Source organism: Apostichopus japonicus, chromosome 21 (assembly GCF_037975245.1).
Source record: "Apostichopus japonicus isolate 1M-3 chromosome 21, ASM3797524v1, whole genome shotgun sequence".
Lineage (NCBI taxonomy): Eukaryota > Metazoa > Echinodermata > Holothuroidea > Aspidochirotida > Stichopodidae > Apostichopus > Apostichopus japonicus.
This window is the reverse complement of record NC_092581.1, coordinates 10,392,242-10,409,779: the sequence shown is the minus strand read 5'-3', so window position 1 is coordinate 10,409,779 and position 17,538 is coordinate 10,392,242. Positions and strand designations below refer to the sequence as shown.

The 17,538-nt window shown below is 36.4% G+C and overlaps 1 protein-coding gene across 6 annotated transcripts in view; it reads right to left on the bottom strand.

Annotated features, from left to right (window-relative positions):
• The window catches only part of LOC139963182 (scavenger receptor cysteine-rich domain-containing group B protein-like), a 38,670-nt gene that overhangs the window by 12,025 nt on the left and 9,107 nt on the right, over positions 1 to 17,538 (bottom strand). For 3 of the 6 annotated variants that reach the window (XM_071963743.1, XM_071963741.1, XM_071963740.1), the window contains exon 2: positions 9,587 to 9,749. In XM_071963743.1, the coding sequence (XP_071819844.1) occupies positions 9,587 to 9,749 (163 nt within the window). Of the gene's footprint in view, positions 1 to 9,586; positions 9,750 to 12,325; positions 14,403 to 15,220; positions 15,542 to 15,917; positions 16,271 to 17,538 lie in introns of those variants that run through there. The other 3 variants (XR_011791515.1, XR_011791514.1, XR_011791516.1) reach the window with 2 other exon arrangements.

The window sequence follows — 17,538 nt, the reverse complement described above, 5'->3', positions numbered from 1 at the left end:
ATTTATCTCAATTGTTGCATATGCGGTTTCCATGAAACAAGTGATAGCTAAATTAACTAAACTGACATGAATATTTGACAACATGTACACTAAGTATTGACATCAAATAGGGAACTGCACTGTCAAAACTTCCACTTGCAATTTATGAAACAATTATCTGGACCTATTTATGTTCATTCTCTTGTCAGAAAAATGGCTTAAATTTGGCACGATTTGAGGAATGCAGAATGAGAACACCACAGCAGAGATGCTCCACTTTATTGCAATAAGTACAGGGCTGCAACTTCAAGGTCGACACAGGATATCATAATAACTTTGAGCTGCTGGTTCATGCTGACCATGGGATGCAGCGAGAAATGGCCTATATGGAAATAAGGAGCTCCCACAAGCATATATTGCAAACATCCCAGTTGTCCTTAATATACAGTAAATATAGACTGTGAGATATATTTTAAATCCCTTTGACCTGAAGTTAGTTTTCTAAAGTCTTCCTTGTAATATCCCCTAAGTCTGATCACCACACACTATACATTAAATGGATTTACTGTAAGTTTCAACACGAACAAAGATGATGAAAATTTGCTGTTTATTTTCAAGAAATGTAAACGATCTCAGGGAACGGCTAACAAAGTAAAGTAAGAAAGACTTTCCACTCCCCGCCAAGTCCACTGCCAAACCGTTTGTTTTACTTTGCTACTTCCACCATCATAGAATGTTATCAAAATTGAAATGACTTTATGTGTAGTCTTTGAAAACCAAATGTACTGTAAATCTGGCAGGCTGGAATGAATCGTAGATAGGATTGTTAAGCAAAGTCTTGAGGTGTTAACACACCATCACATTTTAACCTTGATTATGATGTGTTTATTTGTACCTTTTGCAAGACACTTGCAACTATGTCAATATCGAAATGTGATGCTTTTAAAAAATATTCACCTGGAATGTACTTCAGTGAAACTTTGACATATGATTGAAATGTTGTTTTGGATTTTCGTAGATTAACAAGAGCTAATGGAATTTCTCCACAAGAGAAGGAAGTACTGTCATCAATAAAATCTGCAGACAGAAGAATGTTTTTACTAAAGATCAAAATTTTCAATGAAAGGAAAGGCTTTCGATTAAAATTGGACAAACAACTTCTGTAGATACAATGAGAACTAGATTTATATGTTATTGCTTGGAGCCAGATACGGGGCATTCTATGAGTTTGAATTTTTCTTTTTAGTTTCTGGACAGGTATATGACATGCGTACAAATTAAAATGTGTTAATGAATTTTCTTCCTTCACAGCATCATAAAATACATTATTAAAAATCCATTTTAACAAATTCTTATATTGCTATATTGGAGAATAATTTTCGTTAGTGAAACAAATAGTTTAATCCTACTCATTGCATTAACTATTATTCATGTAACTCCCTTACTTCACTGTATCAAATAATACATTGTTTCACTAATCCATTATTCCAGTTGTAATGCTGCTGGGAGGGGAGACCAAGGTCCTTCAATACTTCAGTTATCCAATAACTGCTGACTAGACGCTCAATAATGCTACCCACAAAGGGGATTTTGGGTCTAGTAAACCTTAAGTCTAGTGGACCCTCAATCTAATGGGCATCCTCTTGTTGGTACTGCATTTGGTATCCTTTTGTTAGTGAAACTAAGAGTTTCATCCTAGTCATTACATTGAGGGATGCTCTTTATTAAACTCCCTTACTTCACTGCATCGTATTGGTGATCCATTATTCCAATTGTAATGTTGCTAGTAGGGGCCTACTGTATTTGAGAATCCCTTTGTTAGTGAAACGAAGAGTTTCATGCTATCCATTACATTTAGGAGTACTATCTAAGTCTCTACCTTTACAACATCATATAGTAAATTATTAACAATCCATTATCGTTTTTATAATTATGGCAGAGCTGTAGTCGAGTCCAATTAGCCAGAGTCCGAGCCAAGTCCGAGTCCACTTGGTCTGATCCAAATCCAAGACCCCTCAAGTCCGAGCCGACTCCAGATATTCAACTATGATCACCTTTGGTAAAAATTCTTGAACTGTTATTATAATTATGCACCCAGGAGGAAATTTACCTCATGCTATAATATTTTCGGAACAGATAAGTTGCAGCAAGCTCTTCCTGGTTCATAAATGTTCAGAACGGGCGCTCAACTTTCAAACCATGCAGGGAGAGGCAAAATTATATTCAAACCGCGCCCACGGCCAGGTTAAAACGGGCTCGCGAGAACCCTGCTCTAGTAAAAGTGATATTCTAGTTACATTTAGGATTGCTCATTCATATTTTCAAATCATCATCATTGTCATGGTTACTACTTTTTCTAATGTCATCATCATTTGTGAATTATTGTTATTGTTGCCATGTTACATTTGTCAGTATCAATTTTGCTTATTGCTCTCACAAAATTTGCAGAGTAGAAGGAAGAAATGTTAGCTATTATACCATATGTTCTTGGTTTCTAAATTGTTTACGCTGAGGTCGGTATGAACAGAAGTGTTTATAATAATTCTTCTTCCTGTTAAAGTATTTTATGAATCATTTTATAAATTTTATATTTATACTGGAATTTTCTGTAGGTGTTGGTTTCATTGAGGGTCAAAGGCTACTCAAGGCCAGTAGAGTAACATAGAGCATCTAACTCAACAAGGAAAAGTTGGTAGTCATATGTTGTGCATATAGGTTTCTGACATTGAGTACTATTCTATATATTTGTTCAGTATAGCAGAAGCCCACGTGAGGTAACTAGATATCTGAAACTGAAAGCCCTGTTAACATGATAATTCAATATTGGAATGATGAATGGAAGTTTGTATGCAGGTGTATCATGTACTGAGTTCACGCTAATGCTTTTAGCTAAGTCAAAGGTTATTTGAGGCAAATATAGGTTAAAATTTGAGAACCTTGAAAGATAGGCTTGTACTCGTTCATGATCCCATACTATCTGACTAGTAGCTGGTTTACAAGCTGAATCTTAGGGCAATTAATATATTTACCAAAACAAGTAATGTACCTCAAAAGACTCCTGAAGCTCTTTTGAGCCCATTCAATATTGCAGTGTATTTACTTCATCATTCTTTTATCAAATTTACTCCAAGTTGCTAGTATCATGTTCTGGCATATGAACCTTTGTCATATCAGGTTGCATGAGAGCTGTAACTGATTTACAAGCTTGCAAAAGTCTTAAAAGGAGGATAGGGTGTTGGGATAAATAGTTCAAAATAACATAAACAAAATTGTACCATATTTTGCTTTTCTTTATTCCCATATGTTGCCACTGCTTGAATAAGACTAGTTGTTAGGACTTTTTGTGAGCTCCACATTTGACAACAAGGTACAGTAGACTTCAACTGCATCTTGTTGACAACATCCTAGGAAAGTTTCAATAAACACTGATGTTTCTATACAAATGGGGAATCTGATGAACATTACAATACTGCGAGTCTTTATTGGACGTTTCAGCAGGAGGCATTAACCAATTCTGCTATGGTTACATAGGTCCTTCTTAAAGGCCAGCTAAAGAACTTTATTACTTTCTTGGGAAGGTGAATTTTACTGTCAAATATACCATCTGTCAAATATTCAGTTTCCCCACCTGTCCACCCCCCCCCCCCCCTCCATTTATCCCTGAGTAGTTTACAGAAACTGTGACAAAACATTTTTGTGGCAAATAAGGTTAAATAATGTTATTGAGGTATGGAGCATTTATCTATATTTCTCTTTCGAATCTAGATAGGAGGACGTTTCAAACAATGGAAGGAAAACATGAAATTCAAATTGATGCTTTAAATGCTTTTACCCAAAACATTGCTATATTCATTACTAAATATAGTCCACTTCAAATTCAGTTCCGTTATAAAAATGCAAAAGAGATATGATATTGATGTACTTTCTGAATTTAGACCATTGCAGGTGAACAAGTTTTACATTGGTTTTGAGATTGACTGTATGTAGAAAACACCGGTTACATAAGGAACCTCAGATACAGTGTCGTGTAAACACATATCACTGCTAAGAGCTGTTTAATAAACAGCAAAAGAAACATTTATTACTTGACTATCAAGAGATTTGCAGAACTCAACTCCTTCAACAATATTTACAGTGGTGCAGACTTCAAAGCAGTGCAAGGGCAACAACTGCCTATCACTTTAAGAAATTTCGAAGTGCTTTTATTTCTAGCAATTGCATATGTTCAAAAGAACATGACAAATTAAAAAAAGTGGTCTTTTCAACATTTTACCACATCTCCCCCCCCCCCTCCCCCATCAAAAAAGTATTTCATGTACAGCAGTAACCCTTTTCGTACATGTGCAATATATGTTGCAGGGCCTTATTCATGATTTGACCAAGCCCTTTATCCGTTTGATTAGCACAGGTTATGTCAGTAATATTCAGTGGTATTTACATCAATGCTTAGAACATGTGATTCATGGTAAATTTTCTAGGTGATAGCATGAATGTTAAGGAGCTGAAGTTGCAGAGGTTGCTTTGTTTATATGTGTTTGAAAGTTACATGAAATTTCATCTTTAATTTTGTTATGAAAATATTTGCATTTATTGATAATAAACAGAGAGAAGACATTATGATATCTGCTATAGTGTCTTCTCTGCCTCTTATGTTAAAATTGTGTTCATTGGTTGGTCCTTGTACATCGAACATATTGCCCCTTAACTCAGCAAACCCATATTCGATCTGAAGATGCTAATTCAGACAGCTTACTGTTATGACTTGCTTGGTGAGAAATAGGGTTTTCCTTTGATGCAAATTCCAGTTATCGCTATTGTTGACAAACATGACTAGCTTTGGTTGAAGTATGAATTTTATTCATTATACTAAACTTTAGCTTACACTATTTCATGAATGAGACCAAAAAGAACTTTTAATTTGGAAATGGCAGTATGGTTCCTGCAAGCACCATGGGGAATATATTAAATTAAACAATGCTATACTTTTTTCTTCTTCATAAGGGTTGCAAACTTTGACCTGTGCTAACATCAAACGTTCTAAGAACTCCCTAAATGAAAGGGGCAGGATGATAACCTACTATAGGTTAGGGCAACATATAGATGCACAGGTTTTGGAAATTTGTTTAACCCATCTCCCTGTTGTCTGATATGAGATTAATGTGGCACCTCATTGCCAAAAGTGTAAATTTGAATATACCTACTGCATGTTCTAGCAAGTTCTCGACCATTATTGGCACTGGATGAATTTGCATCATGCCAACTATGTAAGGAGCCATTTCTTTTAATCTTGCAAGGCTGGTCTATATAGTTTCAGCTAATTTAGCTAATTTAATACAGAGCCTTGTAGAACCAGGGATGTGTTATCTAGAGATGGATTTACAACGAAAAAATCTAAGACTTTAAGCCAATCGATGAAGAATTCAAATACTGTGTAATCCTATCTTACTTCAAAGGTGTGATTGACAGGTTTCCTAGTTAAATTACTGGTCCTGTCAGATTTGCAACTTCAACTTGAGTACTTCTTTTCGGTCACATAGTCGCTTGAAACAATTGAAAGATGGGCACCATGTACCACAGATTTATCTGATATCAAAGTGAAAGCGGCTTTCCACAAGAATAAAGAAAGCATATCTTCATTTTTGTGTACCACTTACACAACTCAATCTCCACGCAAACAAGACTACCTACGCATAGTTTTCATTAAAGATTCTAATAATTCCTGCAATGTCCTATCAATAACATATGGAAAGTCACTCCTGTTATGACATTAGAAACAAAGACTGATATGAGATTAGTGTGGCATATACCTACTGACGGCTGATAACAGTATAACAGTGAATGTTCTAGCGTTTTGACATCTTATAAATCTAGCAGACAACGTACAGATACCGTCTGGTACCATAATCCGTTTGGAGTGCTATTTAGGTATTAGTATTGGACCAAAAACGGTATAAATGTCGGCACGAACCAAACTTTAAAGAAAGCTCAAACGTTGTTTGTCCATCTCTAACATCCCTGGTGGAACCATGGAAATATTTGAACATTGTCAGCACTGCGGTAAGTCCCCCAGACATTTGATATGTAACCGTTACAGTTAACATATTGGGTATAGTCTGTTCAGGGAATGATGATAAGCAGCCCCTCCTCTTTTATGTTTTTGAAAAAAATACTATACACTCAAAGCCAGACTTTTAAAGCAAAAATAATATGGCTCAGGAACTAATGGTATACTGGCAATTTTAAACTAAAATTTACAGTGAATATTACATGAATTGCACCAGAACATTATTTTAGTAATGTATTAAAGCATGTGCAGGAGCAACTGTTCTCTGTATGTTTACTTTTTTCACTGCTCAGAGGAATACTGCTACAAACAATTTTTCTTTTTTAAAGGAGAAATTTGGAGATGATCAGGAATACAACAGAAAGTGTCCCTTTCTGTACCCTACTGTACAATATACTGTATCGCTGACCCAAAACATAAACAGAGATATAGGCAGTGAATGTGATTGCTTAAAATTCATCTCAAATTTTTGATGATTTGTTTTTTTAAACTTCTACCCTGAAATTTGGCTTATTACCAAACACATACAGTAGTAGAGCTTAGCATGATATTAAAAGACGAGACACAATAAAAATTGCACAATCATATTCAAGCAGTTGATTGCATTTTCAATCCCAGTTTATATTTTCCACAAGATTTATTTCACATAAACCAGGATATTTGCACTGACCTCAATTTACTGACCTCTCTCATACATGAGAAACATTCTGAGAATACATCTCAAGTATTTATCTTACCAGTATAGGCTGGATCTAATATCATAACCAATGCAAATTATCACAATATCATAGAGTTTCCAGTTTTCATGCTTGGAGGGACAAAATTATACCAATTACCAATGGATTGCACAATTTCAAACCTATAATTGCAAATTTTGTGGTTTTATAGTATGTTTAATTGGGGTGCACTAGGTTTCCATGACATTGGTGCTAGTTGCATGTGCCTTTGCTGTATTCACTCCCCTCAATTTTGAGGGAAAATAATGTAATTTTGTTTAAAGAGTAAACTGGTTCTTGGTGTAATAAAAGACCGCCAGCTTCCAGTAATTAAGTCAGGCGTAATATTGTAAACTTTTCCCTTAGCATAGCCCCTGAACCCCACTTTTAGATTTGTGAAACTGCGGTTCAGAAACAATGCAGCATCCCCCTGGAGATTTTGAGGGATAACAGTTTGAAAGATTTTTATAATAGTAATCTGCTTAACAAATGCCCCCAGTCCTGCACAAGTATCTGTGTGGTGGTTGTTGAAAATAACTGTACTATGGCTTGCTGATCGTGCTTGGAATACAAAATTAAAACACCTTAAGACATGAGAAATGTATTTGAAAACAGTTAAAGGTAAGGCAGCAAGATATCCAGCAGGGATGTAAGTCTTCCGTATTTTTACGGAAATCTGGTTTTTTTTCAGGGATGTAAGTCTTCCGTATTTTTACGGAAATCCGTTTTTTTTAATTCCAATAAAGTTCCACGAAATTGTTCGAATATCAAAGACACAACGCGGCAAAAATGCCTGGCCCGTTGCAGCAAGCTAACTTCAACTTTCACTCATCGATCAATCAAAATACCATTCCTGTTTCGCATCATCGCATTGCACTGTAGAACATTGTGCCATGTGAATATCGTTGCGTACGTGCGAACTTCAAATCGCCATAGCTCATTTCTGTCGTTGAAAAACCTTGCCTAATTCACGTTGATTGGACTGCTAATTAATATCTTCGTAACTGCTAGTGCTCGACATAACTTTCGGAATTAACGCTTGTGATATTTGTGAGCGGCGGAAATCTACGGGATACGCATATGAAAGTCGATATTTGTGATCGCATTCGAATGTGAGACTGTTTTTTATTCCGTAGTTCGCTGCGACGTATTCGTAACTTTGAGCTAGCCTAACATAACGATAGTGTGTAAGTAGTAAGAACTAGGGGTAAGATGTGTTAGCGCTAATACTTCTGAGCTAGCCTAACATAACGATAGTGTGTAATTAGTCAGAGCTAGGAGTAGGATGTGTTAGGACGGCATTCACCCGGGGTCTCCGAATAGTTTTCCGTTTTTTTTTTTTTTTGGCTGCACTTACATCCCATTCCAGTATCTTCAACACTTTGGCCACTTTAGCATCAGGACCACTTCATTTTTATAACAAGTTCCATGTTCTTGACAAACAGCTGCAAATTCCCTTATACTAACAAAACATGTGGTGCCACAATATGACCAATCTAAACATTGTAAGAAGGACATTACAAAAGGATGGGTCCATTTATACAGTTATATATGTAGAAGACTTCCCATGAAGACTGGTCTGCATCTCTTGGTTCTGTCTGCTTGAAGCTTATAGTAATTTCCTCTTTCTTTTCTATGGTGTAACCGTGTAACATATCCTGGAACTTTATGTAACTGCTCTGCATTTATGTAAAGCAAATACTGTAACACTTTACCAATCCAACAACCTTTCCCAGCAACTTCCTAACTCCATTGTAAGATGTGCTGTGTCCCACCGGATATACACAAGACGTTTGAATCTACTTCGCAATTTACAGGACATACTTGAGGGCGTTGTGGTCAAGTGGTTAAGGCAGTGGACTTGTGATCTAAGGATTACAGGTTCGAGCCCTGGCCAGATCATTGCGTTGTGTCCTTGGGCAAGGCGCTTTATCTCCATTGCCTCTCTTCACCCAGGTGTATAAATGGGGACCTGCAAGGTAACTTGTAAATATAGTGGCGTGCACCGGTTTGTGGCTGCACCCTATGGGAAGTCCCCTGGGGGACACGTGGTTGTGGTGCACTGTGGTGCCCCAGGAGAGATTGATTGAATTGTGCACACTTTGGTGTGTGGGTGTGACAAGTTACCAATGACCAGGGGTTAAGTTGTAAAGTCATGTGAGGAGGCATTAGCCTCATACAAGACTGTAAACCTTTAACTTTATACTATGGCTTTTGCTTGGCATCGGCTTCTATGCAAGCTTTTATTGATAAGCCCAACAAGGAGTATACCACTACAGCATGATGAAAAGCTTGGTTGGTGATTGTATTCACCCCACTGTAAAATAAGTGATAATCTTGCCTGGCACTTCTAATTTAAACATATCCTTTGCCGTATCAGCCTGTAGATCTATCCATCTATTGGTACAAAAAAAAAAGCTTTCTCTTAAAGATATGCTGATTTGGTCCCAATTACAGCACGCTATAGCTTGGAAAGTTTTGCGATTATGGAATAGACCTACCACGGCCATAGAATGACCTCACACTCTACAAATGAAGAAAACAATGGACTGCTTTACAAAACTAAATCTACTGTAAATCAGCCACTATTTTAATCATCTCACAACCTTTCATATATATACTATTTTCACTGTCAATTTCAATTCGTTTACCCATCCCATGTTGGGCCCATTAATTCTTTATTCTTGTGTACAACATTTATTTATGCAGCCATGTGTTCATTGCTAATACCATAGAAATGCTTTTTAAAGTTGCAAGTCATTAAAGCTTTACCAATTGTAACTATTTCCGAATTTAAATATACATGTAAAGTTATAAGTGGACCTAAACTGACAATATGGTGTTTGCTGTCGATAATGCAGTAGGTCACCACATCGGTCTGTCCCAGGCGGCATCTGTGCTCTAGCTATGATTGCTACCGTTCCAACATCGTACAGTGTTATTCCCTTGAATAGTGGGCTGTTGTCATTCATGTTGAAAACGTTGATCGTCTGAAAAAACCCATTTACAGTGCCAATCAAATAAATACAAAATGGTCGGAGCGTAGATGTGCATTATTTCAATTTTTATCGGATATGTACACTTCTCTCCAATATATTTTGGGCCAATACAGAGCTCAGATTTTTAACACTGCATATTGCAACATAAGTCAACTTGGTATTACTTATGGATCTAAATAGACTCAAAACAATGGCCTATATGCAGGGGAGGGGATAGAAGGCTTATCAAATGTTTGTGTTATATAGAATTTTGGAGGACGTTAACTTTTAATTAGGTGCACTCTGCTTTTGTAACAGTTAAATTATGGAACTGTACTGACTCAATAACCTTTTGGGTGCACGGCACTGTTATTTTTGTACAACTTTTGGAAAGTTATAAATAAGATACAAAAGAAAGACAATGCATCATTTGAGAGACTTAGATTGAAGGTATTCTGTATTGGCCCAAATTTTATGCTGGATTTCCAAATATTATATCCTTTAACTGTTTATTGATACCCTTACTAGTATATTCATACATCCTACAGTATAGTGTTGTTTAGAATGTCTGAGAACAATTTGGAGAGTAAAGACTTCCAGGAACTTTTTCAAAAGTTCTAGCAATTATAGCATGGCTAATTCAATACGGGCTACTTGTAAGTTACATTTGCATGGTGACTTCACAGTCTCTAATTCTAGGCATAGCTTCTGTATCCTTATTGTCCAGGAAAATCAAAGCCCATATATGATACATGTACAGTAGGCTAAAAAGTTAAGCTGACCTACTTGTGAAATCTAATTTCTTGGGCAGTTGGTATTAATTTGTAGCTCTAACTACAGACAAGTTTACCCTAGACACAATGTTAAAATAGTGTTAGGCCTTAGCCTATGACCCTAGCCGAACGTAGTCCTAGCAAGTTCCATGCTTAGCTAGTCTATAGTACAGTATTACTAGTATTGGAATATGGGAATGAACAAATTACGTGAAGCTGTATGTAACAACGTTGCCTGAACAGGCTCAAGTAATGGTTTTAACAATATCAGCAACTCTAATGACTAATCTCAAGGACCTTACCTGAAGTTACTGGTGAGACGTTTTCGCGTTAACGGTACTCTTTAAGAAAATGTCATCCAGGAAAGAACCTGGGCACGAAAACCATTTACATTTCAAGTTGAACCAATCATTCACCCCAGGTAAACATAAACACCAACTTTGAGAAGTAAACGCACATACCAATCCAGTGCTATATATATATATATATATATATATATATATATATATATATATATATATATATATATATATAGATATATATATATATAGATAGATAGATATATTTATAGATATATATATATATTTATATGCCAATAAGATCGAATCACATGTAGACAAATGAAAATATAATTACATATATATGACCAGAAAGCTATTTTGAAATGTTTACGAACTGAATAATGTATAGGCACCATAAAGGTTTTTCTCGGTTCTCTTGGGGAAAAAAATGTTCAACGGTAATTTTTGTTACATTTGTGTTCTGGTAAACAGATATTGTTAGTACCGTACCATATTTAAATTTGCAGCAAATTCCCTGAACGAAATATTGCAATGTTATTTGCAGTACTCATTCTCTCCATATTAAGTTGGCGTCATGGGTTGAAAGGATTATTCATATGACTTATTTAGTTTCAGTTTGTAATGAAGTTGTGCGGAAGTTTCTGCATGCAATCTAGTGACAACGCCCGCATTAGTGATGACATCGTTGTATTCATTTATAATAAAGAAACCATTTATCCACTGTTATTATCCATTGTTACACTAACGTCTGATATTAGTAAACGCCAAGTTGAATGGAAATCCGTCGGATGCCACGAATAGCCATCTCATGCTAGATGTAAACAACTCTTACCAGGGCGTTATATAAATCTTAGTGTCAATTGGAGATTTCGGGCTGAACATTTTCCAAATATCGATAGAAATGGACGGCTTCAGTCCTCCGTTGGTTAGGTAAGTGATTTAAAGCCTCGGATCGATTATTAATTGTTACTGCAAAGAGGTGCGAATGATACAAGGTGCAAAAATACATCTTCTATCTTCAGTTGCTAAAACTGTTATATTTTCGCAGTCGTTTCTAGATTCCCAGTTCACCGATGCAATGTTGAAGTGATCTCAAATATAGCGTAATGCATTTTAACGCCCTAAACGACAACACAAACTTTTCTTCGAAGGTGTACAACAACATTTTTCAGGGGGTATATCGATTTCGACCGACGAGTTTTCTTGACCGACTACCGTAACTACCCCTAGCATTGTATTTTAATAATCATTTAAGTCATATATTCAACGTCATATATTCACTTAATTATATAAGTAATTTGTACATAACTCCTTACATATTAATTTAACACATGTATGACTACTAGGTAAGCGATTTCGGCCAAATTCGGGCATATTATATAAAGAAAATATGATGGAAACCATTTTCGCTCTTCCTGGGATATATTATTAAGTCGTGACAAGCAAAGTACAGCCATTAATAGGCCAGCACAATATCGTGCGATTGAAAAGAGATAAAACTGCCAAACCAAACTAGTAAATCTCAGTCAATGTATAATAATATGATAAAAACAAAACATGCACCACTATGAAACTTAAGATTCTCCGAAACATCATACATGTACTTTATGGGTTAAGAGGATGATCATATATTTACAAACACACATCGATCAATGTAGCCGTGAATTCAGTGAAATGACAACTAATCAATCATTACGTGCATTAACCTATGGATTTATGCGCGGTAAACTCATCGACGGATGACTAGGTGCAAAAATAGAACAATCACGACAAGCTTAAGTAATATCCCAGCTAGCTACCTAAACTAATTCAACACAAACAAATCAGATCAAGTGTGAATGACAACAAGCCCGTCGGTGAAAAACACCCTTTGACAAAATTATGGTTGCGAGCAACAACAATAACCTCACAATAACAAACACTGGTGTTGATACTATTAAGATTGCGTTAAGTGTCCTTTCTTGATGGAATTCTTCACATGTGTTCACGACAGTAACTATATAGCTTAGCAAAGTATATATTAATACAGACGCAGTAGTACAAGTCAATGATCGTTATCCAATTCACTGTATCGCTGTAGGTCTTGGCATGAACACATCGTTTCGTGTTGCTGAGCCAACTGAACACAGTATGCCCTTGCGTCCTATCGTTATACTTGTACAACGTACAAGTGTTGTTCAATGTATAGCAAAGTTATCATCATTTGTGTTATTTTATATGCGCATTTCATTGCTTTGAGACTTTTAATTATACTAAAAGTAAAGAACGTCAGAGTATCATTTCGAGAGAACTGTCGGATATTTTTCTTTTAAAGTTTTCATTAAAAATATTAACATTCTGAAGTGAAAATTCTACGGTCTACACTTACGTACGAGGGCACAACCCTTATCGCATGGATGCACGATGCCGAAGGCCGAATGTTTCGTTTGAGCTATACACCTGTTCATGCATTGTCCTGCTATAAACTGACGGTAGATCATTGATTAACCCCTAATTGTATACAAGTCACTTAAATTCACTGGAAAATGTGTGTATTTTTAACTTTCATATCATTTACTGTTAAATTTAATCACCATCACCATACACAAAGTTCACTTTATGTTAAATTTCAACATCGCTCATAAAAGAATATATTGCTGTAAAAAAAAGTAATGAGAAATTGGGGATATTTTCTTCATGTTTTTATTGTTTATTATCGTGTTTGAAAACAACATTATATGTTGACGTTTAACTATAGTTTCAATATCAACAACTGTTGCATGTGATCATCCCTGATGATCTTAATTCTTCACGTTCTGCAGTTTGCAGTTTTGCAGTATTGTGGTACTGCAGCTCGCTTTTAATGTGTTTAGAGTATTTCTCCTTCCTTTCCTTGTTATCAAAAGAAGTTAAGGCGATTGATCATGAAAACCTTTCTTGTCGCGGATTTCTTAAAATTATTTCAATAAGCCAGCAAGTATTTTGATGGAATAAAAATTGTGCTTAACCTTGCAGAAAGATTCTAATGGTAAACGTCAATTCCTTTTGAGGAGTAGTTGACTAAATGGTGTGGTAGAGAGGATCATCAGACTGTATCACTCCGCTATTCTAAGTTGCTGGCTGGTTTTGTGAGGACAATATTAACGGAACATTGTCGGATGGAAATTGGCCTGCCTGAACTTGGAAATGGTTGGCTGGTTGTGTTGTTACAGAAGAGGTTTCGACTGGGTATGGGATGAGAAAGCCAGGGTTCGGAGGTAGATGAACCGTCGGAGTTTGTTGTGTGTTGAACGTTCCTGGGTTTGATTGAGGAGGGTACAATCCTGGTATTGTTGGGACCACACCTACATGCTGTGGGTAATAAGCATGGTTATTAACCACGTCATTATAACTGGGCTGTGCTGCAACGTTAGTCCAATTGTGCTGGGGTGCGGGTGGTCCAGCAGGAGTATCAACTCCGCTTATTACAGCAATGTTTGGTTGAGTACGAACTCTTCCTCTGTTCTTCTTAAATAACCGATAGGTGACTACAAGGCCTATGCCGATCAAGACTGCTACAATTGCACAGGCTATCACTATCCCAGCAATGGTACCGGTTTGTAATGACGTTTCTAAGAAGAAGAAAAAAGCGAAATTTGTTACTCAACGTTTCATGCATTGAGTAGTAAATCAATCATTTTGTTCGTGTAAACATGTAGGCACAAACTACAATTACAATATCTTTATGTTGAGAGCAGTTATTAATATAACGATTTACCAAACTTACACGATAATAGGTTCAGAGAAAACGATGTCTCAATCTTTATTTAATGACATCTGAATAAAACCTGAGACTACGTGTCGGGTTCGATGTAGTCCTATGAAACATATGTGCAACACCTAACTTAACATAATACGACTTATAAACTTGTTTTAATCTATCATTAAATATGTCAATATCCAAGCTGTTAATGAATATGTTAATATTTATTGGTCGCATAAACGAAGGCGTTGACCAAAGTGGGCTCCATGGAAAATTACGTAACCGGAGAATTATTTCTTTTTGGACTATTCACCCTTCCTGAAGTGTAGAAAATATATATTCATCCCATGCTTTATCGGGTCCCAAAAACCTTTTTATGTGTCTTTATATCACAGATGATTTTACAATTTCTTGAGAATAAATAGCTGCCTTATGCTATAGACATACTTGTTTGCATTATTGCAGGCCGTTTCATCAATTTGGATTGGATGATTTACATAAACGTTACTTGAATAACTCACTACACTACTGGAAACTGATGTATTGGGTGTATGTGTATTGTTCGTCTTATAGTCAGTGATACAGGGAAGCGACCGGCAAAAATGAAAGGAAAGACTAAAGGGTTTTCTAGAAAAGAAATATACAAGTCAATTATCCTTTACATTAGTAGAGTTTACGTTAACATACCAAAAGTAGTGCACGTGAGTGCAGCATCCTCATTGTGGCTACAGCTGGAAGTTGCCCAGTTACTGAAATAACAATCTTTCCAGTACCATTCTGTTCCGTCGCAACTAATATCACCCAGTATTGGCCCAGATCCTTGACCAAACCATGCACCATCGTAATAGGTATCGACACCACTATATCCCAGCTGGTGACATATGACGGCGGCATCTTCATAGGACCAATAGTCATCGCAAATGGTTCCCCATTCTCCTAGGTGATAAAGTTCCACTATTCCAGAATTAATAGAATCACCATTTCTCAGGCGGACATCCCCTTCAATACCTATTGATACATGATGGGTTATTATCACAACATTGATCAAAATGTAAAATGTAAACATAAATATTACTTTATAAAGATCAATCTTCCTGACAGTATCATTTATGAACTAGAAAGTTATTCTTCTAACAATTTGTGTTAACTTTCACTTAAATGAAAACCAAACCATTTCGGTCTAGCTTGTTCAGTTCCTAACAAATCTAATGTTCAAGTTATAGTGTGTTACCGTGTCAAGTGTAGTAATACAATGATGTATGAATGTAAAACTAAAAGATAGCATTCCGTTCACACGTCATGTTCTCGGTTTGAAATTTATTATGAAATTACGTACATCATCTCATCACAGTTTACATATAGTTATTTTACAATATTCACTTGCCTTCATTTCCACAAATTACTCCAGCAACTTCTGAATGCCCACAGTCGTGTTGAAACAAACCTGCATTAGAACAGTCTAATAATGTCGATTCCCATCCATAGCACGTCATCGAGAAGAATATCAAGATACCCAGAACCAAAGTAAGCATGATCAACTGCCTGGGCAGTGTCTAAGTATCCAAGTTGTCGACAAACTACCATGGCGTCCGCGCTATCCCAGTTATCATCGCAGACTGTGTACCATGTTCCATAATAATATATCTCCACACTTCCCTCATTTTGTTTTGATCCTCCCGTCAGTCTGACATCACCGTTGATCTCCCGGGGAAATGGAGATGTCATGTAAATATCTGCCTAGGGAAAAGTAAAAAGCATCAATGAAAACGAAGATCAGTGAAGTTAGAAATTCTCATTGCAAAAGCCCACGATGAAGTGTCAGATATTCTGCCCCCTCCACTTCCCCGATTAACACTGGGAGGGGAGGGTGCATTTAATATTTCATACTTAAAAACTGAAATATATAATTTGAATAGTTTGTTTCTAAATACTTGTTTCAAATACTTCAAATACTTAAACATATTGTACAGCCGGCAACGCCGTGCCTGCATGTGTCAAGTGTTGTTTACAAATAAACACTTATATAACTAACTAAGGGACTTCCTGAAAACATCATAATTATGGATAGGGAGTAAGGCAGAAGTAAGGTACGTATATTCTAAATTTCACAACTATCAGGCTGACAGTTTAGGAGACGTTTTCACCCGACATTGTGTATGTAACATTAATTAATATGGTATAAATTTTCAGAGACTGACAGCATACAATCCATACACCATGTATACACCCTATTTAAATGTATTACCTCATTGTGCCCACTCATGCTCACTAATCCACCAAGTTCAGTTCAGTGCCACAAGGTTTGTGAGGTGGGCCGCAAGTTTAGAACAATTCTTGCACGAATTATCGACTTTTATGTAGAACAATACACATACAACCGACAAGTCCTACTGAAACCGCGAAACAGCGTCATGAATTAGGTAAGAATGTTCCTTTATTCTGGAATGAGAGTTAAACCCACCCCACCCTTCAGTTGACCCCACAGTTTAGTTTAGTGCCACAAGGTTTGTGAGGTGGGATGCAAGTTTAGAACAACTCTTGCACAAATTATCGACAGCATACATTATCTTATCCCCACTGTATTACATGTCGGGTAGTAGCTAGTCACAGAAAGCAGTAAGTGAATAAGAAAATTTGGCAATGCGTTTATGTAGAAACATTTAACCTACAACTGACATGTCCTACTGAAACCGTGAAACAGCTTCATGATTTAGATAAGAATGTTCCTTTTTCTTGGACGAGTGTTAATCCCACCCCACCCTTCCAATAAAATAAAGGAAACTACGCTACTTAGGTTATTTGACTTGCTTTCCTGTAATTGGTCTTACTTTGCCATGCAGGAAACGCACCAAACACCCACAAAATACCGCATCAACCAACTTTTCTGTTATATTTGGTATTAAATGGTGACGTTACACTCTTTGCTATACCGCATACTCTCCTAATAGGCAAACTGTCTAATATCATTTTGTCGGTAAACCTTAACAGTAAATCAGCATTTTATA